Raw genomic sequence first — 26,343 nt, 5'->3', positions numbered from 1 at the left:
GACTCAACTGCATATGTAGGTTAATTTTATTAATTGACCCTTTTCATTTATAACTGGACACACTAACGACCTTCAAGTCAAACTCAATTGCGAGCTGAAGTGCAGCCATCAAAAGACATGATAGAAATGGCCAAAAGTGCTACATACAATTGTAACAAAAGTCACTGTTAAAATTTGAAACAATGATGTAGCTGAAGATATTGTTCTTTGATTGCAATTGAGTTTGATTTTTGTTTCATATTGCACGCTATATAAAACGTAATCATATTGCACGCTATATAAAACGTAAGATTGGTCACCAGTTTGTCAGGTCATATGTCACTATTTGTAAAATGGCCAACAGCCTCGGGTTGACAGGTATGATGGTTCCTTTAAGAGGCGCTGGAACTGGAAGCTTCGAGTCGTGGGAAGCGAAGGGGAGATGGGCAAGAAGTAAAAGCTCGCAGTCGAATATGGCGGCAGTCCACTGTTGTTTCTTGTTTTCTTATTGTTGCCACAATAAAGTGGAGAAAGCCATCAACGACTCCTATTCTTCTTTCCCCCCATTCGGGGCTATTACAATACATTTTTTTTTTAAATTATATTTTTATATCATTATTTTCAATACACAAGAGGTGCCGGATCTGCCCAAAACACAGGGAGGCTAAAATCAAGTGGTGCCAGATCTTTTTCCGGCAAGATCTGGCAAAAATTAACCCGAGTGCCGGTGAAAGCGATACAGACCCCCTCAAGATATAAAAGAGGTGTCAAATAGTTGTCAGTCGACATACTGTGGGGCAAATAAGTATTTATTCAACTACTAATTGTGCAAGTTCTCCCACTTGAAAATATTAGAGAGGCCTGTAATTGTCAACATTGGTAAACCTCAACCATGAGAGACAGAATGTGGAAAAAAAACCTAGAAAATCATATTGTTTGATTTTTAAATAATTTATTTGCAAATCATGGTAGAAAATAAACTTTTGGTATAGACCAAATACTTATCTCCATACTTTGTTATGTACCATTTGTTGGCAATAATGGAGGCCACACATTTTCTGTAACACTTCACAAAAACAGCCCCAAAGCATGACGTTTCCACCCCCGTGCTTCACAGTGGGTATGGTGTTCTTCGGATGCAATTCAGTATTTTTTCTCCTCCAAACACAAGAACCTGTGTTTTCCACCAAAAGGTTCTATTTTGGTTTCATCGGACCATAACACATTCTCCCAGTCCTTTTCTGGACCATCCAAATGCTCTCTAGCGAAACGCAGACAGGCCTGGACGTGTACTTTCTTCAGCAGGGGGACACGTCTGGAAGTGCAGGATTTGAGTCCCTGGCGGCGCATTGTGTTACTGATAGCCTTTGTTACTGTGGTCCCAGCTCTCTGTAGGTCATTCACTAGGTCCCCACGTGTGGTTCTGGGATTTTTGCTCACCGTTCTTGTTATCATTTGGATGTCACGGGGTGAGATCTTGCATGGAGCCCTAGATCGAGGGAGATTATCAGTGGTTTTGTATGTCTTTCATTTTCCACTAATTGCTCCCACAGTTGATTTCTTTCCACCAAGCGAAGTTACAGAAAATGTTTGGCCTCCATTATTGCTAACAAAGGGTAAATAACGAAGTATTGAGATGAACTTTTGGTATTGACCAAATACTTATTTTCCACCACGATTTGCAAATAAATTCTTTAAAAATAAAACAATGTGATTATCTGGGGTTTTTTCCAATTTCTGTCTCTCATGGTTGAGGTTTACCCATGTTGACAATTACAGGCCACTCTAATCTTTTCAAGTAGGAGAACTTGCACAATTGGTGGTTGACTAAATACTTATTTGCCCCACTGTATCATCACAAATGTTATGACAATATTTTATAAAGGTTTAAAAGTGACCTAGTGTTGCTTTAATGTTTGTTTTTAGCCCCGTCGTTATATTTTATATTTACTGCAATTTTTTGCCACACATTGCTGGTCTGTGAGGAAAAAAAATGCCACTTCACACCAGTCCGTGGTACAAAAAAAGTCGCAGTACAGGCCCCTCTCAGCCAATTGGATGCCAGGAAGATGCTGGGCAATAGCCAATGGTAGAGCAGCTATAATTATGTTACCTTCAGCAAACTCCGGGAGCTGCGAGTAGCAGTCCATACTATATTTTTGCCTTCCGTATCCCGATATTTTTCGTGATAAGAGGCAATATTTTCCCGTTGAGGCGTATCGTAACCTCAAAATTTTGTATGAAGAGACGTTCGTGAAGTGGCCGTCCAAATAGATTAGACATTGAGCGCCGTCAATGAGTCAAACATATCATCTCCGGTCATGGAAAACTGAACAAAAGATCATTGGCACAATATAAACGTATTTTCAAGCATCATTTAATGTCCTAGCAAAAGCGGCTGTTCTAGGGAGTGATTAAAATAGAAAGTGCATCTTTTGTTCACTGGAGTTTCAACATAAAAAAAAAAAAAAAAGGATCCAAGCAGTTTCGTATATGTTAGACGGCGCAAAATCATTGTGTAGAAACAGCAAAAGAAACTCCGTAAAGGTACACTCTACACTGGAGTATTTGGTGGTATGGTGTCACTCAAAGGCACATCACAGCTTTGCATCTCACGGGGATTGTTGCACACGCACAGAAGACACACATACATGCACAAGCCTTCAAATGACACGTGGCAGTGACACGCAGTCCCATGACCCATGGATGTTGACCCAGCGTTTCCGAAGAGGGAGAATCTAATGTCGGCTTTATTGAAGTGGATATGATCCCAGAGATATCAAATGTAGCAACGCGTAACGGAACAGGGGCTTTTGTCTTATTTTTTCTTCCTTTCTCTCTCTCTGTAGTGTTTTAATTTTTTTCCCTCCTTTTCGCTGCAATTATTTTAAATATTATCCATAAAGAATAACCGTGAGAACGGTCCAAATTATGATAAAAAAACAAAACAAAAAAAAGTAAACATTCATCTCTAAAGGTAGTTTCCCTTATATAATTTCCTCTGTCATAACGTGTTTATAAACAAGTTTAATAACATACCAATCAGTGGTTATTTCACAACTGGGTGTGGGGGGTAGCACAAAATGTTTACACGCTTTTTAAATGAATAAAAGTCTTTGTCTGTTTTCATGAGCATAGCATAGTTCAGAGTTCGTCTCTTGGCGTTGTGGTTTCTCCACGCGTTCCACTTTTATACTATTAGATCTTTACATACAAATATGGACAAACTAGCGGCTTGTGCTCCATAGCCTCCAATCTTTTTTTTTTTTTTTTTTTAAGCGGCACGAAGGCGACGACTCATAGCTGGCCATCGCCGCCGGGCTCGTCCCGACTGCCGCCGGGTTTCTCTGAATCTTGAGCGGGAAGCTCTCGAAGGATGAGGGCGGCGCTCTTCTCAGAAAACTCATCGCCGTCTGCTTCCAGGCCGTCGGGGCAGTGGAGCTTTAGTAGTTCCTCTCTGAGTTGAGCCGTGTGTCTCTGAAACAAACAAGCAAACAAAAAAAGGGTTGAACATGGATGCTTCTTTAACCAATTTGCCGGCATTGATGGTGATACAGTGCTGACCAAAAGTATTGTCACCCCTGCAATTCTGTCAGATAATGCAACAGCAGCGTGGGTAAGTTTGAACTTACCGTTTCTTTTAAAATTGACAATGCGAAAACATGAACAAGCCTGGTATTGCTGCAAGGTAAGCCCCTAGAGTAAAAATTTTTTTATATTGTATTCCTGGCTTTTGACAGCCATTCCTGATAGCTAGCTTACAATGTTCTTCAGAGCATAGCAACATGAGTTGCAGGTAATAATGCGGCTTCATTTGAACCAGTAACCTTATTTTCTAATTAACTTTTAAGTTACCGCGTACAGAAGTGTCAAATGTTTCGCTTCTCAGTATAATTCAGTGGCACCCACCCCCCCAAGGTGTTCTGTAGGACACACATACATGATGCAGAACAGTTTGATTGAGCACCTTGCATGTGATGGAAAGCAGAAAGAAGGGAGAAACTTTGAAATAGGTATTTATTGACTAAGTCACGCAAAACAACCCGACCCATTCGCCATTGCTGAGATGCGTCGCCAGAGGACACAGCTAGCAGCAGCTAACGTTACCGTTTACACTGACTGGCGCTGGCCTGCTACTGAGGTGTGTAAACACCTCACAAAGGCGGCAACTAATAGAGGCCACCTTAACTCTGACTAGTCAATATGTATTAAGATCAACTAATCAGCAAGCTATCCAACTGCCCAGTAGAGGAAGGGGGGGGGGGTGTACAGGACTGTCTCAGATAATTAGAATATTGTGATAAAGTTCTTTACTTTCTGTAATGCAATTAAAAAAACAAAAATGTCATACATTCTGGATTCATTACACATCAACTGAACTATTTCAAGCCTTTTATTATTTTAATATTGCTGAATTTGGCTTACAGCTTAAGAAAACTCAAAAATCCTATCTCAAAATATTAGAATATCATGAAAAAGTATACAAGTAGGCTATTCAACTAATCACCTGAATCATCTAATTAACTCGAAACACCTGCGAGGGTTTCCTGAGCCTTAAAAACACTCAGCTTGGTTCAGTAAACTAAATCACAAGTATGGGGAAGACTGCTGATCTGACTGCTGTCCAGAGGACCATCATTGATACCCTCCATCAGGAGGGTAAGACACAAAAAGAAATTTCTCAAAGAGCAGGCTGTTCACAGAGTGCAGTTTCAAAGCATATCCACAAAAAGTCTGTTGGAAGGGAAAAATGTGGCCGGAAACGCTGCACAACCAAGAGAGATGACCGCAGCCTTAACAAAATTGTGAAGAAGAGCCGCTTCCAGAATTTGGGGGAGCTTCAAAGACAGTGGGCTGAAGCTGGAGTCCAGGTATCAAAAGCCACAGTTCACAGACGTGTCCGGGAAATGGGCTACAATAGCCGTATTCCCATGGTCAAGCCACTTCTGAACTCAAGACAACGGAAGAAGCGTCTGACTTGGGCTATGGAGAAGAAGCACTGGACAGTTGCAGAGTGGTCCAAAGTCCTCTTTTCAGACGAAAGCAAGTTTTGCATTTCATTTGGAAGTCAAGGCGCCAGAGTCTGGAGAAAGGCTGGAGAGGAGCAAAATCCAAGTTGCTTGAAATCCAGTGTGAAGTTCCCACAGTCAGCAATGGTTTGGGGAGCCATGTCAGCTGCTGGTGTTGGTCCACTGTGTTTCATCAAGTCCAGAGTAAATGCAACTGTGTACCAAGAGATTTTAGAGCACTACATGCTTCCATCTGCTGAAAAGCTCTATGGAGATGAGGATTTCATTTTCCAGCATGATCTGGCACCTGCCCACAGTGCCAAAACCACCAGTAACTGGTGCACTGACCATGGCATCACTGTCCTTGATTGGCCTGCTAATTCCCCTGACCTGAACCCCATCGAGAATTTGTGGGGTATAGTTAAGAAGAAGATGAAAGACACCAGACCTACAAATGCAAATGAGCTGAAGGCCGCTATCGAAGCATCCTGGGCATCAATAACACCTCAGCAATGCCACAGGCTGATTGCCTCCATGCCACGCCGGATTGATGCAGTAATCCGTGCAAAAGGATTCCCAACCAAGTACTGAGTGCATCAATGGACATTTTCAAATGTTTGATTTAGTTTTGCTGTTATAAAATTATTTTTTTACTTGGTCTGAGGAAGTATTCTAATTTTTTGATATAGGATTTTTGAGGTTTCTTAAGCTGTAAGCCAAAATCAGCAATATTCAAATGATAAAAGGCTTGAAATAGTTCAGGTGATGTGTAATGAATCCAGAATGTATGACATTTTTGTTTTTTTAATTGCATTACAGAGAGTAAAGAACTTTATCACAATATTCTAATTTCCTGAGACAGTCCTGTATTTTGATTTTAAATTTTAAACAAAAAAAGGGGAAACAATAAATACAGCCTTATTTACGTTTAGTTTTATTGTCGTTCATGTTAAAATTATTCTGTTTATTTCTAATTTTTATTTATTTACATTTTTTGATTCAACAAAAAGGCAAAACAGTCATAAGTTTAAAATTGTATGTTTTGTTAATGTTGAAAAAGGAAAAATCAATATTCATTTTTTATTTAATGTGTCTTTTTCCCCAATTTCATAAAATTTACATTTTATGAATAATGGAAATAGAGTAAAAATTCTCGTACATTCAAGTACATTTTGGAAAACTCAATGTGTGTCAACATTCATGGACCTGTGACAGAATGCCACCGCTGCTTCTGACTACCTTTAACGCTGCGGCATGATGGGACATGGTGCGCCCGACCCTCTTGTCGCTGCTGTACTGCTGAATGTCAGCGATCCAATCTTCACACTGAGACATGATCTCTGTTCGCTTCAGGTAAAAATGTTTGTGGATCACCTGCAAATAAAGGTGGAGGGAGGAAAAAACAAATGAAAACGATCTTTCGGGTCGGAATCAATTCATATAAAGAAAAAAAATGCTGATTTTGCCAGCTGTGTTATCAATCCACATTGTAGACATGGGATGCCTTTACGTCTGCCAACGAGTGCCGCACGAATAACAGACCATCAAAATTGGTGATGATGATGATTGACAACTATTTTAATAGTAGTGATCGTTTTGAGAAATTGTTGACTTGAAAATGGCCCAATTCTTCCATTTTGAGCCTCTTGACCGTAAATATTTCAACCATGTAATATTTTTCTGAATTTAAAAATGACAATAATGAAAAAAGGCGGAAACCCATAGTTTCATTATTTTAGAAAAAAAAAAAAGTTTTTATTCATTTGTATTATTTTTGATTGATCTAAATTTTAAAATAAACAAAAAAAGTGGACATACAGAAAAATATTTTTCAAATCGGGCCAAATGCGCCATTTTTCAGAGGATCGGAACCGGGTAAAAAATATCGGGTTTTTAATTAAAAAATATACGTATATAATGTATTTATGTTTTCTGCTTCATGCTCATACAAGCTCGCACCCACCCTCCAGCTGCTTTTCTTGGTCAGCAGTGTCTTGGAGTAAGCGATGATTGGCAGGTTGTAGCTTTGATCTTGCCAGAGAAGCTTGGTAGCTCTACCGTCAAAGGTGCCGAATGCGTCAATCATCATTTAGATTGTTATCAGGCATTAAAATGTGTCAGGGGTTAAAAAGGTGAGAAGGGTGTGGAGGAAATATTTTCCGGTACACTGTACAACCCAACAAAATATTGAGCTCTGTCGACCCACACAGAGTTTCAGTGATCTGCAGGAGGCACCACAGAGTGTGTGCCACCTTAGTCGCACCACGATTCGATTCAATTACGATTCAGGGTGCTACGATTTGATTATTGAATGATGATCACGATTATCGATGAATCATACATTCCTAATTAATAAAGTAGCCAAACAACTGTATGTAAAATATCTTAATGATTCAACAGGAATGAAGGAAACATGCCCATACAATAAAAAGCTGCCCTTAAACTGTTCTTTTTTTTTTTTTTTGCAAAAACATTAACCATTTTAAAGGCAGTACTTATTTCTCAACATGGCTATACAACACACAGCTGGTCTTGAGATGCTTTTTCACAAGAAGGTGCAAAAAAATCTGTTTCAAACAGCAGTACTTATTTCTCTCAACAATACAATAAAATTTTGATTGGTGGAATGAATTCCTCATTTTCTGGAAACAGTGTTTTTAGAAATAAGACTTCTTTTAACCAAAATACTTTGTTTCTATAGATTTCTTTGCTATTTTGCAGTGTTACCACTGTACTTAATCCTGGTTTTACACGTTCTGCATCTGGAATCACTTTTGTACACTACCAAACAACGCACAACTTGACTTGACAAAATTAAAGTTAGCGAGTAAAATCTCAAAAACAACAACAAGTAACACTAAACTGTACAAGAGGGTTCGTGTAGAAGCACGCAGGACTTAGCAACACAATAGGGACATTTTCCAATTAACACGAATTGAACCTACTGCTGGACAACTGAAAGGCAAGAAGCAACAAGCTATCTCTCTTCCATTCTCGCTCTAAAAAATAACTTGCGCACAGGAGTGCGACCGCCGGGTTCCTGGCTGTCTCATACATAAATTTATTTTCAAGTCTTTTGAAAAGGAGTAAATCTCTCACTCAGTAACCAGTTGCATCCATCATAACTTTGTCCTGGCGGCAGACGTGTCTTGAATTTCATTTCGTTACTAGCGGCTGTCATAAATATTTTAGGGAAAATCATCGTTTTTGAACATTTATAAATCGTAATCGAAATGTCACGTGTAAAATCGCGATCCATCTAATAATAATAATTTTAAAAATCTCCCGGAACCGTTAACCCCCCCTCCTTTTTTTACTTCGAAAGGCGAGAGATTTTCATGCCTGTGTTATACGCGAGATGTTAAGGGTGTGACAAAATATCGAAACGGTGATATATCGTGATACTTTGTATCCCAAAAGGTTATCGATATGCTCCTACCAAGAATCGAGATATTGTTTTAAAAAGGTGTCGTTAAAGAAAAAAAAAAAAAAAAAGGAACCAACAAGTTGCTACCGAAATCTTCCACCATAATAGGGTCTTATTTAACTCTAAGGCTGCCATTGACGTTGCTCGACGGCCAATCCATTTAGACTGGGAACGTTTGTTCATTCAAAACCAGAGCATTCACAGTCATTCGGTGATTTTCGGAGCATTTACAGGTCACTTGCTGTTTATTTTTAGGGCATTTACAGGTCATTTCCTGTTGAGTTTGAGTCACTGCCTATTCATTTGGGTGATTCCCAGTTCACTTCCTGTTCTGTGACTCAAAATAAACAGGAAGTGATCCATAAAATACCCCAAAAACTACAGGAAGTAACTGAAAATCTTGAAAAACGGTAAATAATCTTAAATGGCCCAAAATGACCTCATTGCCTGGCATTGGCTGCCAATGACGGCCATAGACGTTCAATTCCCTCCCACTTCAAACGGATTGGACGTCTACTAGTGATAAACTCATTCCAATTCACGTCAGAAGCTTGTTTTTCTGCTTATTAGTTGTTTGTAAAATATCCTAGAATGATTTCCATATCAATGTATTGATAATCGTTGTATCGCCATATCGTCAGATCGTTATCGTGAGCTTTGTATCGCAAATCATATCGTATCGTGAGGTACCAAGAGGTTCCCACTCCTACTAGCTGTAGTGTGCTGTGGCAACTCACTGCGTAAGTCAGCGTGAACGGATTTGAGTGGACTCACTCAATGAAGCATTTAATAAAAACAAGCATGTTTCTATATTAATCTTGTTTAAAAATAACGTGAATTATTTTTAATTCACATTATGAAGGCAGCTCAGTGAGTTGGAAACATGTTACAGCATGTTTAAAAAAAAAAAAAACCAAACAAAAAAAACGTATCGGAACGGGGCTATCGGCAGGCCAGATCTGGCCCCTGGGCCTCGAAATTGATAGAAGCAACGGGTTAGGCTTTCAACTAAAATGTCGTCGTGACTCATGTCATTTTCTCAACTGCCCATTCAGTTTAACTCTTTTGTTTTGTCAAAAAACGATTTATGATAAAAAGCAGCTAGTGAGCATTTCCACCCTCTCCGCCAAACACACACGCACACACACAAACAGCACCCTGATGGAGTGAAGGTTTTATTGGATGTAGTAACATAGCAACAGCTGTGATATGCCTCGGAAGCAACTGGGAAACGAAGAAGCAGCAGGCAGACAAGCAGGAATGTCAGCGAGACAAAAGGAATAAAACAACAGAGGCTTAAAACATAATTTATACAAAACAACCTCAGTTTATTACAAAGTTATATTTTGACATCTGCTGTTCAGCACTCTTCCCCCATGAATATCAAACACATTCAAGGCGTCGTCCTTCCTTCGCGCCTTTCTTCAATTGTTCAGCTAACTTGCCGGTAGGAGTGAGCAGAAAATATACGAGTAGCCCTTGATCTGCTGCAGACCTGCTGGATTAGTTATGGTCACTGCTGATTTGCTGCAAAGAAGCAGCAGCAGAGCGTTCGGAGACCACTTTTATCTCTAATCATCCCTTTTCCGCTCTATCCATCACAGTCACAAGTTCCCATCTTCTCTCGGCGCCCTAGCTCCCGACACCGCTGCCTTAGTTACGTGCACCGAGGTGAATTGATGGTCTCCGGCTCGGAATGAACGTCTCAAGGTCACCGATGCGCGGTGGAGAAAAATGCTAAATTTGAAGCTTTCTCCAGGCCGAGGCGGGATTTGTGACGGAAATCGGACGGACAAGCGCACGGCTGACCTTATGCGCGGACGTGACAAACATATAGAGGTTAAAAGAGGACCTTTTCCCCCCGAGGCTCCGCGTTACGCCTGCAAACAGCCACTTGACTTTTGGTATTTGGACATGGCCATCAATCACGGTACGAAAAGAAGCGCTTTATGCAAAGCGGCGCCTGTCGCGACGCGCGCACTATCACGTATGGAGAAAAAAATGTGCGGACGGAGATGAGGTCCACTGGCAGATCAAGATCCCTGGCTACTAGATAAACTCAGTGACCTTTGAGGTAATGCTGTCCACTCATTATTCCACGGGGCAACAGAGGGAGGCAGACGAGCAAAGGAACGGATAAGCGGAAGCTGTCTTGTCAGATGTCGTGTCAAGGACAGTAATGAATTGCATCGCTATTAGAAAGTTAGATTTTATGTATTCTAATCAGTAGTCTGATCAACTCAGTCAGACTTTCAAACAGTGGCTGCTGGTAGTCCTTTATTTAGTGTCCGAGCCCTCAAGTTGTCTACTAGTGACTGCTCTCTATGGCAAGGTTCATACTACAGGTCTTAATACACAAATCCAATTTTTTCATGTTTTTCCGACTCGAGTCAGGCATTAACTTGACGGTCTGAACTGGACAAGTCGCATCGAAGTGGACCATTTCAAATCCGATCTGAGTCACTTTCGTATGTGGTTCAAATCCGATCGGGCCACATTTTTTTAGAACGTGACTGGCGGTCTGAACTGTCAAGACTCCCAAATCGGAATTAATGCAGCAATTACTTCAGCAAAGAGCAGGAGGCACGGTGGACGGCAGCCATATAGGCATTAGCACCTAGCTTGAACTCTGCTTTTAAGCATGAAGCAGGCTTGACTAGAGTCATAAAAAACCAAAATGAAGAAAAGAATAAGCCTTACAATTTTCTATTTTCATTCTGTGCGCCGAATGAGCAATATTTCATTATTGCACACAAGGCCAAGTCGGGGCAAACTGATGCACCCATGTCATTTCACGCACACACGTCAAGGCTCATGTGTGTGCGTGTATGCATTCTATCAGTCCATATAAACTTTGAATATAAGACTAAACGGGGATTATTAATGTCTTATTTGTTTCCTCTTTTTGGAAATCAAAATATGATCACTCTGGAATGACATAAAGCTAGCATGTGTAATTTGTTTTGATGCTTCTGCGCATGCGGGTCTCTTTGCTGAGCGCATCTCCGACTGGTAATTAGTGCGCATGTGTGATACTTGAACGGTCTCAATGGACAAAGGCAGTCTGAACGGGCACGCCAAAAAACACAGATATGGCAAAAAATCGGATTTGTGTATTAAGACCAGTAGTATGAACCTAGCCTATGTGTCGCCCCCAGGGTGAGGGATAACCGATAAACTCCCAACTTAGTAACACAAAATGAAAATGGAAATGTGCGGTTTGACGACCTACAAACACTCAAAAAAATGCGCGGTTTATTCATATCGGATCACTTTGTTCGTTGTGGGAAAGCAATTGGGAAACACCATTATGGAGGGCACGGACAGTAATTGCGAACCGAATGGCACCAAACTTCACACTTATGTCTTGTACCTAAAGACGGACAAGAATTAGCCTTATGGAGGAGAAATTCAAAAACTTTGAAAAACAACTATTATGCGATGGACCGGCCTACTGGTGGGGCTAGTCGAAATTAACCAAAGACACCAGAAAATCACTGCAGGGTAGATTTTTTTCAAGGTGCTGGACAACATAGATGCTCATCTTAAAGTGCCTATTACAGCAAAAAGCATGTTTGTTTCATATTTCACACGGTTTTTTATGCTCCTGAATGAAATGGACCGCTTGGATGTGTGGAAGCGATCGATTTATATTCGGGCTGTCAAACGACTAAAATTTTTGATCGAGTTAATCAAAGCTTAAAAACTAGCAATTCAAAACATCTCTAAAATATGCCATATTTTTCTTTAAATTATTGTTGAAATGGAAAGAAGACACAAGATGGACATAAACATTCAACATACTGTACATAAGTTCTGTATTTGTTTATTATAACAATAGATCCACAAGACGGCATTAACATTATTAACATTTTTTAGAAAGACTTGTAGTCCTTAAAAGATAAATTTGAGTACAAGTTATAGTAATTTAATAATAAAACCCCTCTTAATGTTTTCATTTTAATAAAGTTGTAAAAGGTCATTAACCTGCTGCTTCCCCCGCAAACGAGCTCGCCTGCCCGCAGCAGGGGAACGACGAGCTGTAATTCACTCGCCGCTGGGGGAGTTGCCGATTAGTGAAGACAATCGACAACCCCGCCGCAGTGTCACATGAACCGGGCCAGTTTTGTGTGATTATTCGCTTCAAAAAGCGAAAATAAGACTGAGACGTCACTCTGTTCGGGATAGCATGTTGGCTAGCTATCACGCCTCCTGGTTTGTTTAAGCCAGGGGTGTCCAAACTTTTTGCAAAGGGGGGCAGATTTGGTGTGGTAAAAATGTGTGGGGCCGACCTTGCCTGATGCCCTTTGCATAGAACAATATATTTAAGCAAATTTTAGCAAGCCATTCTGTGTGTCACATTTGCTTTATTATTATAATTTTTTTAATTAATAATTTCAAGAATCTCACAACTAGCCTTTGTGGCGTTTGACTCTCGGGATATTGCTTCTGTGAAATTAAACTAGCTTCAAGTTGCTTTATTTCTCGCTGCGTATCTTCCCTGTAATCTTGTTGTACATGTCAGCGTGTCTTGTTTGGTAATATCGCCTCACATTGAACTCTTTAAAAACAGCAACTGTCTCTTTGCAAATGAGGCAGACACAGTGGTTGTGTATTTTAGTGAAGAAATAGTCCAATTTCTACCTATCCTTGAAGCGTCAGCCGTCGCAGTCAACTTTTTTTTTTTGTTGATTGTCGCCATTTTAGAAAATTGGGAGCAAAGGATCACGCAGGGTAATGTTGCTTAGAGAGCTGCTGCCTTTTAGTGGGGAAATGAGGAGCAGCATTTAGTGTGTAAGCTACTTCATCTGCTGGTAGCATTACTGCTGACCAATTTTAAGTGTGTGTGTGCGGGCCAGACATTATTGATTTTATGACAGAAGCTGGGGGCCAATAAAATATGACCATGGGCTGCATTTGGCCCGCGGGCCAGACTTTGGACATGTCTGATTTACGCTCTCCGAAACCAGGGCAGAGAAATGACAAAAGCCACTCCAGTGAAACTCCAGTGGCATAAAATATCGTTTGGGAGATGCAAGAAGTCAATAGTTTTGACCATTATAGAGTAATTTTGACATATCGTACCGAATAAATGCATTTCATATTCCATTTAGCACAAGACTTATTTATCATGACCATACCATTTATTTAGCAATTGGGGAAAAATACTTGGATAAAAAGAATATCCTGTAAAAATGTTGGAGTAAATAGATTGAAACAAATACATTTTGCTGCTCTCTGTCGCAATTTTCTCGTTCTGAATCGTCCCCTTCAATGGGCTGAATTCTAAATCAGCTAAAAATTTCACCCGGCTGACGTAATCCTCCAGCTTGGGACGCTAGAGCGCTATAATGACAGACAAGGCTAAACGGCAGATTAAAAGACTAATTTATCGTCATCTGCGCTTCGCCAAATTGTTGTACACAGTCAAATCGTCTAAAATATGATTCTAATTCACATAATAATGCTAGTTAAGATTTTTCTATGCTGTTACAGGCACTTTAAGGAACAGTTCAGCCAACCAGATTTGCAGACTTTGAAAAAATGGACCTTACTGTTAAATGAAACAGATGATGTCGTTGGACAGCATCTAGAGATACATCGTGATAGTCTGAAGATTCAGCTGCCAATGTTTTTCTTAAAGGGTACAATGTAGTTCTTAAAAGACAAATGTTAGTACAAGTTATAATAATTATATATACAGTGGGGGAAATAAGTATTTAGTCAACCACCAATTGTGCAAGTTCTCCTACTTGAAAAGATTAGAGAGGCCTGTAATTGTCAACATGGGTAAACCTCAACCATGAGAGACAGAATGTGGAGAAAAAAAAAACCCAGAAAATCACATTGTTTGATTTTTAAAGATTTCCAAATTAGTTTCCAAATTACGTTTATTTGAGTGATGTCTTCACAACAAACTCCTGATAATGGCTCCCAGCATCATAGTTTGTATATTGTGACTAAATATTGCCATCCAGTGTATTTATTGAGCTAAATGTGTTGCTAAAATATTTAAATAGAGTTTGACCAAAGTCTGAGTAGGTTTTATGTGTATTATGCATATCTATTTTGATTGTGAATGCCCGTTCTCTTTGCATTGTTGTTTAACTGTGTGGGCCCATCGAGCCCATCTTGTTTACACTGTATATGCTGCCTTTAGGCAATATCATCAGAAAACGGCATTCATTTTCATTGTTACGCTGACGACACACAATTCTAGCTATCAATCAAACCTCATCAAATCAGGCAAGTGGATAAAGTCAGTACCTACGTCCGAGATGTAAATACCTGGATGAGCACTAATTATCTTTTACTTAACCCTGAAAAGACAGAAGTCCTTAAGTCCTTATAATAGGCCCTTAAAGTGTGAGAGACTCTCTCACTGCCCAGATAGTCACTCTGGACAATGTGAGTGTAGCCTCCAGCACCACAGTTAAAAACCTAGGGGTTCTATTTGACCCAGGCCTATCATTAAAAGGTCATATTAAACAAACCTGTAGAACAGCCTTTTATCACCTGCGCAACATAGCCAAAATTAGAAATATTCTGTCTAAAAACGATGCAGAAAAATTAATTAACGCGTTCGTTACGTCTAGATTGGATTACAGTAACTCCTTACTCTCAGCTTGTCCTAAAAGTTCCCTAAAAGGTCTTCAGCTAGTCAAGAGCGCAGCAGCAAAACTTTTAACAGGAACTAATAGAAGAGAGCACATCACCCCTGTGCTCCAAGCCCTTCACTGGCTTCCAGTCGAGTTTAGAATTAAATTTAAAATCCTCCCTCTTACATTTAAGACCATTAATGGTTTGGGGCCATCTTATCTCACAGATAGTTCACTGGTAGTTCCCAGGGTCTCTAAAAGTACAGTAGGAGCTAGAGCCTTTAGTTACCAAGCTCCTGTCTTATGGAATCAGCTTCCAGCTAATAATAAAGAGGCCAACAGTCTGTACATTTAAGATTAGACTAAAAACTTTCCTATTTGACAAAGCTTATGGTCAGGCTACTTGAAAACAGATTGGACTCACAGTTCAGTCTAAGCTGCCCTAGGAGCTATAATGCTGGGGGAAGCACAGCCACTGAGTCCTATCCCCCGTCTTTCACGCTATCTACCACTTGTCTTTACTTTCTTTTTTCTAATTCTAATACAGTGCCCTCCATAATTATTGGATTTATAATAATTATGTGTTTTTTAGCTTCTAATATTTTTTTTTCTAAATAATATGGGACCTTAATGGAAAAAGAAAAATCCAACCTTCAATACAAGTGCATTTATTCAGTGGGGAAAAATCCCACATAAAGAAATAATTATTTGACATCAATAATGTGTGTCACAATTTTTAGCACCCCTGGTTTTAATACTTTGTACAATCCCCTTTTGCCAACAAAACAGCACCTAATCTTCTCCTATAATGTTTCACAAGATGGGAAAAGACAAAGAGGGATCTTCAGCCATTCTGGGAACCTTGTTAGGGTGCATGGCATCATGAATGCCTTGAAATACCAGGATATTTTCAATCAAAATCTGTTGCCCTCTGCCCGAAACTGAAGATGGGTCGTCACTGGGTCTTTCAGCAAGACAATGACCCTAAACATATGGCCAAATCTACACAGAAATGGTTCACCAGACACAAAATCAAGCTCCTCCCATAGCCATCTCAGTCCCCAGACCTCAACCCCATTGAAAACCTGTGGGGTGAGCTGAAGAGGAGAGTACAGAGGAGAGAACCCAGGTCTGGATGATTTAGAGAGATTCTGCAAAGAGGAATGGCTGAAGATCCCTCTTCCTATCTTTTCCCATCTTGTGAAACATTATAGGAGAAGATTAGGTGCAATTTTGTTGGCAAAAGGGGTTTGTACAAAGTATTAACACCAGGGGTGCTAATAATTGTGACACACATTATTTGATGTCAAATAATTATTTCTTTTTGTGGGATTTTTCCCCCACTGAATAAATGCACTTGTATTGAAGGTTGGATTTTTTAAAATCTTTTTTTCCCCATTAAGGTCCCATATTATTTAGTAAAAAAAAAATATTAGAAGGTAAAAAACACATAATTATTATAAATCCAATAATTATGGAGGGCACTGTATGTAGTTGACTAGTCTCTTTATCACTAGTCACCCGGTGTCCCCTTTCCCCCCTCGCTACTTTTTCAGCCGCCTGACTCTCCGTACCTCTGGCTTGATGGACGTCCTCGTTGCCCGTTGCCCCCCCGTCTCATCTGGCTAGATGGCCCCCCCTCATATGCCCAGTGAAGTAAGAGGCTTACTCTTACACTGATACACTGGTTAGATTGTTGATGGTCGTCACTGCAGCTTCAGCTGAAGCTGAACAAAGCTTTAGCGCACTTAAAGCACTAATGTGAAGTAATTTCATAAAATGCCAAATAGGTCCAGAATTAAAGTAAATAAACGTTATTCAACAAATAAAGCATGAAAAAATAATTTATATGTTGTATATTTGACAAAATAATCGCGTTTCCGAAGTTCGAGCCTGAAAGGGGACGAACCCGGAAGTGATACGTCACACCGAGAACAGCGATGGGAGCGCTCCATACGGCCGCCCTACAAAGCCCTTCAAACAATGCTTCAAATAGCGATATAAGTGATAGATCAAGCGCAAGTGAGGAGACCCAAGTTTTTGAAGAGTTGGAGGAAGAGGAGGAGGAGGTTGGAATTTTATGTTGGATCGTACATGTATTAGCCAGACGCTAATCAAGATGCAAACAATGTGCCCAGACTACCTGACATCGAATGGAGACAAGACCCATCGAGATTACAAGATTGGTAAGATATAGGCTGTTATTATTTTCATGATTTCATGATGACAATGTTTAAAAAAAATAATAATCAGACTGCATGTTCATTTTGACAGATCCGGCAGCGCTCATGCATATAAAATAATAATATAAAAACGTTGGGGGGGAGAAGGAGATGAGTCGTTGATGGCTTTTTCCACTTTATTGTGGCAACAATAACAAAACAAAATAATAGCGGACTGCCGCCACATTCGACCGCAAAGTTTTGCTTGTCGCTCATCTCCGCCTCGCCTCGTACTTCCAGCTACTACTACTTCCTGGGGCTATCGGCAGGAAGTAGCGTCTAATGGCATGAGGAAATGTAGTTTTTTCACACAAGCGAACAGATTACAAAGCACCACTTCAGTGTTGTCCCGAGACTACATTTCCCATGATTCACTGCGCGACTTGCGCTGTCAACGTTCACATTTGACAGCATTGTGCAGCTGTTAGCTCGCCATTCACGCTCGTTTGCATTTGATCGCTAGTCTGATACACTCCCGCTTTTTCGTGAGGTATTTTGTTTATTCGTTATTGGATCGTTTTTGTTCACCACTGTAAATAAGAGCACTGAAGCAAGAAGGGGTAAGTCGCCATTTCTGTTCAACCCGTTTTCTCCTGTGTTTTTTAGCGTAAGAAGCTAGGGTAGAAGGGTAGTGGCTGTCTTTTCTTCGTTCTTTTTCATGATCAGAGTTTAGTTAGCGGTTGGGGTTCAAGTGTAGATTCCTTTTGTTTGCCTGGGCTTACCCTGAAGCCGTGCTTCAGCTACATTTTGTACATATTGCCTTGAAAGGTGGAAAAGCGCTATATAAGTATAACACCATTTACCATTTACCATATTCATTGCGAGTTTGTTGTGTAAATTTTGTGCCACTTGTGAAATTGTGTGGCTCGTTTTATGTTACGCCCTTCGTGAGCCGTCCTTGGGACGTAACACTAGCGAACACAACAACAACTATGCCACGACTATTGCCACGAGTTGGCTTTCGGCTAACGTCGCTAGCTTCTACTGTACATTCCACAACAGTTGGCAGCTCTGCTTTGACAAAGTCATCAGTCATCTATCCAAAAATCACACTTACTTTTTGGCAAATCCTTCATCATAAGCAGACCAGTTAAGGAAGCAGGCATCTTCACAGTGTTTGCAGCAGAGAACACTACTCGATGATGGCGTGAAATTCATTCGCTTTGTGCAGACGAAAGATGTCCATTTACGTGCCCTGCTATCCTTTGGCCACTCATACAACTTTTCGTTTGAGTGAGAACAAAACATCACCACACACCGCCGTGCCATCTTACCGAGAAGCAATGCAACAAACAATACTCTTCTATGGCGGACTTTCTCGCACTTCCCGGTGTGACGTAATTGCCGAAGATTTCCGAAGATTGCCGAAGAAAAGCATTTTCGTTGTCAGGGGCGTTGCTATGGGTTAAACAAACTATCTGGAAGGGTTGCGTTAAAAAAAATGAAAATATGCTTATAATTGTTTAGCCATTGATATTATTCAAAAACATGGTTGGCCAACCTTACTTCACACTAGTGCTTTAAAAGACTGAAAACAAAGGTTTGAAACGAATTGTGTATCACCTGAACCAATACACATGAACCTTAATATAAGTCGATACAGATTTATTTTGCATTGATCATTTAGCTTATCAATTAATTGCCTTCATATTTGTGAGAAATGTAGCCCTGACCCCCGTTCACCTAATATGTTTCTTCTTATTAATGTCCTATCCCGAGCAAAATGTGTACACGTATGCTATGCTGTTATATCGTCCCTACCAATGTTAAGACAAACCATTGTTATCAAGCATCCAATTTACCCCTTTACAACATATTTCCCGTGTGGTGGTGCAAAAAAACGAATAATAACCGAGTATTGATACTTTTGCAATCAAACATCGTCTCTGGATACAACATTTTCGTTTCGATACTTTTCAATACATTTGATAACCTTACGCTGCCTTCACGTGTTTTCGGAAAGATGATCTTTACAACTCGCTAGTTGGTAATTACGAGCAACGGAGTGATTTTATTTTGGTTTGTTGCATGTGCATGACTCTATTAAGTTTTGTTTGTAATAAGTTAGCATGACTAAAAATGATAGCAAACACTTGGTTGAAAATTTGAATTTCATAACTGTCTACACATTATGTATTATACACTATATACATTATACACTATATACATTATGTATTATGCAGGCGGCCAATGGGTCAAAAAAAAGGGAAAATCCGGAAAACAGCAAATATTTCTCATTTCTGCAGTCCTCAATCTTTTATTGAGGACTCCTGAAATTTTAATGACATTTTATTATTGCGCCAAATGAACCATTTTCTTTTGCAAAGCATACTAAATGACGTGGTCCCTGGCCTCACGTTTTTACACCTGTGCGCAATTGTCAAGCAAATTATGAGTTTACAACATTATATCCAATGATCGTACCGTCACGTCGACCGTGAGCCTACGCAACCAAATATAAAAGAATGATGAGTGACATCCCTCCGCACACAGCTTCCTCACACATTTCACATAGTTAGGTGCAAGTGTATACTTATTCTTTGCCTCTCTCACATTCATAATTGAACACGCAACCGATTGTCCTTAATTCCACCTGACAACCTGCCGCTGTGCAATTCAAGCTTGTGGAGCATCCTCCACATCTCTCATAATAGCTCTAGTTAGCCACTCCTTTCTCACACACAATTACTAAAAATAAAACGGCATCCACACTGGCCCATTTCAAGTTTCATGAACACACACTTCTTTCTAAAAGGGTCAATAAAAATAACAATATGTGCAATTCTGTAGAATTAAAGCAGATATAAATTACTTGTACTGTCACGGTCTTATGCCAAACTTAAGCATGCGCATTAATTTGCAGTCCAAAATGCGCCGAGCAAACTGACCCGTATGCGCAGAAGCATCAAAACAAATGACTACACATGCTGGCTCTACGTTATTCTAGAGTGCTCATATTTGGATTTCCAAAAAAAGGACACAAATAATCCCCGTTTAGTCTTATATTCAAAGTTTACATGGATTGATAGAACGTGCCGTGCATGACGCACACACATACAGTCAATTTGCCCTGACTCGGCCATGTGAGCAATATTGCAATATTGCTCATGTGACGTGCAGAAAGAAAATAGAGCATTCTGAGGCCTTATCCTTTTTTAAAAAAATTTTTAAAGTGTGCTCAAGCCCATTTCCTGCCAAAAAGCCGAGTTCAAGCTAGGCGCTAATGCTAATGCACAGCTCCATCGCTGCCGTCCTAACTGCCTCTATTGCTTTGCTGACATCATAGCTTACCACACGAAACACTTCACCTTTGCTCATTAATATCCATGACATTAGCAAGTGTTGCTGGGGGGGGGTCATACTTTTGTCGTTTGTCCCTCATGCAAGATGCATGTAAATAGATTGGATTTGAAATAGTCCACTTCTATTCAGACGTCATTTTAATGCCTCAGAAGAGTCACATTTTTTTTTTTAATAATATTACATTCTTTAATTGAATGGGACACATATGAGGTCATTGTGGGCCTGGCCCTTAACCACCACAAATCACAATTTATAGGCTTTTTTCACACTAGCGTCAGCCCAGTGTGAAGAGTGGTCCACGGCAAGTAAACGCCGTCAGGAAGTAAAGTAGCAAGCATATTTACTATAGTCCCAAGCACCATTGCGTTTATTTGTCATTGTTGCACAAGAAAACGGCGACTTTTCCTATTTCAAGGAGTGGGGGGTGGGGGGTGCATTATAATAGCCGTGTTTCGGTGAGAAGGGGAACAGTTTTTTGTTGTTGTTGTCCACGGACTGCATTTCCACACAAATGCACATCGAGGTACCATTTAGCTCAACAGGGAGAGCTACGAGAGTCACTTTCCGAGTGTCCCAAGAGTATTTAACAAGGTTTCGTCGACCGTGATTTGTGTAGGTCCGTCCGCCTGATATACATATATCATATACATATATATATATATATATATATATATATATATATATATATATATACATACATATACATAGATATACATATATATCTGATAGCACAGATATGCCTGCCCCTCTGCTATTGGATGCGTCGTTGATGTAAGCGCGGCGGCACTCTGAAAATAGATCGAGGCTCTATTTTGGGTGCCGCATCTCGGCACAAATTCATTCAAACTTGCCGTTCCGCCAAGACGGCCGTCTACCGCTCACTTTCGCTCACACAAACACAATGAATGGGTCGCCGGTGAAACCTTCACACTAGGCTACCGCTAGTCTGAAATGGTCTTAAAGGGGCCACGCCCGCAGGAGCCTGCCTCTTAACTCACGCACTTCTCACTTCGGCACTGTAAATATTTTTCACCTTGGCATGCTCATACATTTCTCCGGGGAGAGTTGGGACGGGGCTTTACAGTCCCGGCCCGGCTCCCCCCTGTTTTTAATGCACCACACACCAAGGTTGTGGGATGGTTAGGACCTGTTGGGGGTGGGGGTACCTCACGGCTGCCTCCTCACCACAGGCCCCGCCATCTCTGCACCTTTTTTAAATGCACCACACATCATACTCCACAGGAGAGCTCTGGCAAAGGGCGGTGGGACGGGCGGCTGGGCAGAAGCTCCATGCTGCGGTCCCACTGCCCCAAGCCAAGCTCTCCTATTTTAATGCATACATTGCACTACCCTCCCCTCACACCCCCATCACGGTGCTGGGTGATGGCTGCCAGTCGGGAACCTGGCAGCCACAGTAATAGAGTGGTAGGTGGGTCCCACACTTTTTTTATATGGCGTGGCTCCTGGGGTGTGGCCTCCCCTCTGCCTCGGCTGCCGGCCGCGGGAGTGGGTTGGGGGGTCGGGTCTCCGATCTTGCATCGCCCCGTGGCAGTTCCTGGGCGTTCTCCTGCCTCCGCCTTCCCCTCTCTTCTCTGGCTGGGCATCCGCCCTGCGCTCCGTCGCGGGTCGCTGACTGGGCGCCGGTGTATCAGCGGGGTGTCGCCTGCACCGGCGGGGGACCCTGCCTTGCCTGGGGCTTGGTGGGCCGCTGGGGGTCCCGTGGCGTGCCGTGCCGGTTGGGGGGCTGCGGCTGTGGCTCGTGGCCCGGGTGGGCGGGCGGGGGTGGGTGTAGGCGTGGGGTTGGTGATGCGTCCCCTACTGCCATCCCTGAAGGCCGGTTGATGGGTGCGCGGGTGGCCCGGGGGACCACCCTGGGTCCCGGGGGGGGGACGATGGCTCCTTTGCTGGGCTGCGGGAGGAGGGATGGGCTGCGCATGGCCCCCCGCCCCCGCTGTGTTTCTTTTCCTTCTTCTCTTGTATTTCTTTTCTTCTGTCCCCCCATAATCCCTTCCTGTTCGCTGCTTTGTCATAATAAAAAGGTATTTTGAATGATCACAATGGGAGTATGTCAGACTCTCAATGTGAAACATTAAAACTGTTCAGAATCTGAGCACTTAGACTTCCATTCTCTGTGTCAAACAGCTGAACAGGACGGGTTTTTAAAAAAATAAAAAAAAATAAAAAATGAAATGGTCTTAAAGCTTAAGACTCTTGCCAAAAGGTAAACACACCTTCAGTGTGAGTACATATTAGCATTAGTTAACCTCGCTAGCGGAGATGGAAAGATTTAAGCATCAAATAAAACAATGGTTGAAACAATTATTAGTCACATCCTTTGGATTCTTAGACAAACGTAGAGCTGTATGAAAAGAGACTTTCAACATTTGACATTTCTCTCGTCATTATCGCCATAAATTGACTTGTTCTTTCAATGCATATTTTGGCAAAAGATGGCCTCTAATCTGCTCTGATTTACTACATTGATGGGATTACACCTTAGTCGTACCAAAACTCCACTGAAGAGTTACCCAATTGGTTCCACCTGCCAACCGTATGTGAGTAATGCATGTGATACAATGGCGTACCGCAAGCAGGCTATTTTTAGACCGTGACGTTGCATCGTAAAGCGGAAGTAAAGCCGAAGTGGGACATTATAGACCCGCCCTCACATAGAAACAACGTAATTTGTGCTACTTTTCACTGGTAGTCTTTCAAAAACGAACATGCTGATCACGCATTGCTTTTTTTGGAACTTGTAGAAACGACTCTAGACATTACGACACATGAAGGATGTTTTCTTCTTACGTTTCCGGAAACCAAAAACTCGGGAGGAAAAAAATGTGAAGACCAAATCAACTTGCGCGGACTTTAACACCAGCTCGGTGAATCCATTCACATTTCATATGCAGTAAACATTATGTTGGGTTGGCATGGTCTTTCAGAGGACAAAGAGGTAAGCCATTTTTATATTTTTAACTTATTCTTTTAGCGTAACGTTGTGCTGTACTGCTTCTGTCTGACAATGAATGACCTGAAAAGAATTACAATGGTATCTGACTGCCACTGTTACTGTTTCTTTTATATATATATATTTATAAAACAACTTTATTAAGGGGGAAGTGTAAATAAATTATAGAATTAAGATGTGTTATCAATGAAAAAATTAAAAGTCTTCGTTGGCTGTCATTGAGTAGCATTTGCGATCGCTACACAAAGCTAACTAAATTACCCCCAAGAACGGTAAGAGACGTAGGACAACCAGAGGATATATAAGAAAGACAGGGCTGATGGTAAAGGATAGCTTGTTGAAACAGGAGAATTTCATTGTCAGTCGCGTCGATAAAAAAGCTAAAGCTATGCTTAGGTTGGCTCATTTTTTTCGTCTTTTTCAGCCTTCGACACTCAAGCTATCTCTTTCACTGAACATTTTTATGTTCTTCCACATCTTTGCCAGTGAATTTGGCACCAGGCACATCATTTTCAGAGAGAATTGGTAGGTTTAGCTCTGTAAACATCTCCTTCGTACACGATTTCCATTCATTTCCTATTAGGGACAAACGGTGGCCTGGCCATACTTAGCAACAGTAGCTAATGTCATGAATATTAATGAGCGGAAGTGACGTGTTGCTTGCGGTACGCCATTGAAAATAAGAGAGGCAGCTAGCAGTGTCCTCTCATATTTTTGTACCCAAGTCCGAGTCACCTGATTGAGAATCTGCCAATGAGTCCCGATCGGATACGGATTTTTTTTTTCTTTTTTATCCGACTACTCAATAGAATTTCAGCCGAAAACGCCATTAATAAAATATTCGATAACTGCAGCCATAGTCTAATCGCTGTACAAGTGACGCTGCAGCCCTACAATAAACACAAAGGTGGGGGCAGGCTGGAATGCACAACCCAGAAGTACACACACGCGGACAATTTGGCCACAAAACATGGCGGCAATTAAGTACTTTACACTCAATCGGACTTGAAAACACATCCCAAATATTCTAAACGAACACGTCACCTCACGGCATAAATGTGCAACACCAATATGATGTAAACAATGCTTGCCGACGATGACTACCCGCCTTTGCAACGGCAAAGCTACGAAACGGCCGGGCATGCAGTGGCTTCACCCTATCGTTGGAACCCTCCAGAATGAAGGAAAAATATTTTCATTCATGGACGCACACAGATCAGCATTCCCTTACACATCTCAACAGGTGGCTGCTCTGGGCTCGATTGTGCACCCCGCACTCGTCGCGCCTTTCTCAGTTCGAAAACACTTAGCGCGTGTGACTCGAGACCAAAACAGGAAGTAACTGTGAGCAGTTACCATGGAAACAAACCCAGGGGAAAAACGCAAATTTTGGGGGGGGGGGGGGGTGTTATCATAGTTGTGGTATCATTTTTCATCAAATAACTAAAACAGTATTATATCTAGGGCTGTCCCAAACGACTAATTTTCTCCCAATTAGTCAGCCGACTATTTTTACGATTAGTCGACTAATCTATTTAAAAAAAATAATTTTTTTTTTTTTTTACTAATTTAGCAATGAAATTTTTGTTGACGCTTATCAATTCACAAAAACATATTGGAACACTTAAATTATTTATTAAAGTACAAATAAACACGTAAATAACAATAATAAATCACAAATAAACAATGAGTTCAAATGCTGGTAGAATTAACTAGTGCAAAACAATGGAATGTAAACAGATTCAGAACACTGACTTCACCTTTCCAACATGATTCAAAACAATTCTTAAAAAAACACCTAGCCTTAATATTATAGTATAGTACTATATATAATAGTTTTATAATTATTATAATAATTATTCATTGCCAATCAGATTTTTCATAAAGGGTGTCATTTTAAAGGTATTCTTAGTGTAGAATCTAAATTCTGAAGTATGCGGGATTAACTCCTGAAATCGTTATTTATATGACGAACATGACATGCTTTTATTTTGAAATGTTCACCGGAAGTACGTTCGCTAAACCGCTAACTTCAGCTTTACACTCCGCAAAAAAAGCACTTTTTGTCATTGCATGTGTCAATAATAGATTTTTTGGGTCATTTTTTTCGTTTGCAAATGCTGTTAACCAGCGATTTTTCATGTTTGAAGTGTCACCTTTTAACCGCAAGTTTGCTTTCACGAGACGACTGCCAATGTTTCATAGCAGGGTAAAGTACCTGTAGGTTGCCTTTTTCCCCCCATTCACCTCAGTGTAGCAATGCTAACGTTACAATGTTTAATATAGATGTTTTTTCTTATTTTATATGTCTGAACTTTAATTCTACAGCGTGTTGATAAGAGAAAGGAGTCTCACAAGCCATCAGCACGCACGCACCAATGTATGCACATGCGCAGCGATAAAAGGCAGCCGTGAAAATTACCGCCCTCATTTTTATTTGCCCTGCGATAAATGGACTCATTGCATAGCGCGACAGGCTTAGCAACTTCAATAAAACATGTCGTTAGTTAGTTAGATGGACTTACAAACTGGGCGACGGCGCTTGAGGTGTTTATTCACGGCCGACGTGCAGCCAAGCTTGGCATTGAAGAGACAGGACAGAAAGAGTGTACCTTCCTTTGTTTCTTTGAAATAAGTCAATGTTTTGGACACTCTGGTGCGCTTTTTTTGGCTTTGTGCCGCTTTCCCCGCTTGCATACAGAGCGCGTCCGACATTCTGAACTTTCCACGCATATATTTTTTTAAACCTTTATTAACCGTCGACGGGATGTTGCGCTCGTCGACGGATTTACGTCATCGATGACGTCGACAATGTCGACTAGTCGGGACCGCTCTA

General features: G+C 41.0%; 1 protein-coding gene across 5 annotated transcripts in view; it reads right to left on the bottom strand.

Annotated features, from left to right (window-relative positions):
- Positions 1-2,342: 2,342 nt before the first annotated feature.
- Positions 2,343-26,343, bottom strand: part of birc6 (baculoviral IAP repeat containing 6) — a 188,121-nt gene continuing 164,120 nt past the window's right edge. For all 5 annotated transcript variants that reach the window (XM_057848347.1, XM_057848350.1, XM_057848349.1 and 2 more), the window contains exons 72-73: positions 6,228-6,362; positions 2,343-3,456 (exon numbers count right to left, since the gene is read on the bottom strand). In XM_057848347.1, the coding sequence (XP_057704330.1) occupies positions 3,277-3,456; positions 6,228-6,362 (315 nt within the window). In that variant the 3' untranslated portion in view covers positions 2,343-3,276. The remainder of the gene's footprint in view (positions 3,457-6,227; positions 6,363-26,343) is intronic.

The sequence above is a fragment of the Corythoichthys intestinalis genome, chromosome 10 (assembly GCF_030265065.1).
Source record: "Corythoichthys intestinalis isolate RoL2023-P3 chromosome 10, ASM3026506v1, whole genome shotgun sequence".
In the NCBI taxonomy this organism is placed as follows: Eukaryota; Metazoa; Chordata; class Actinopteri; order Syngnathiformes; family Syngnathidae; genus Corythoichthys; species Corythoichthys intestinalis.
The sequence above is the reverse complement of the archived record's forward strand: the minus strand, read 5'-3'. Positions and strand labels throughout refer to the sequence as shown.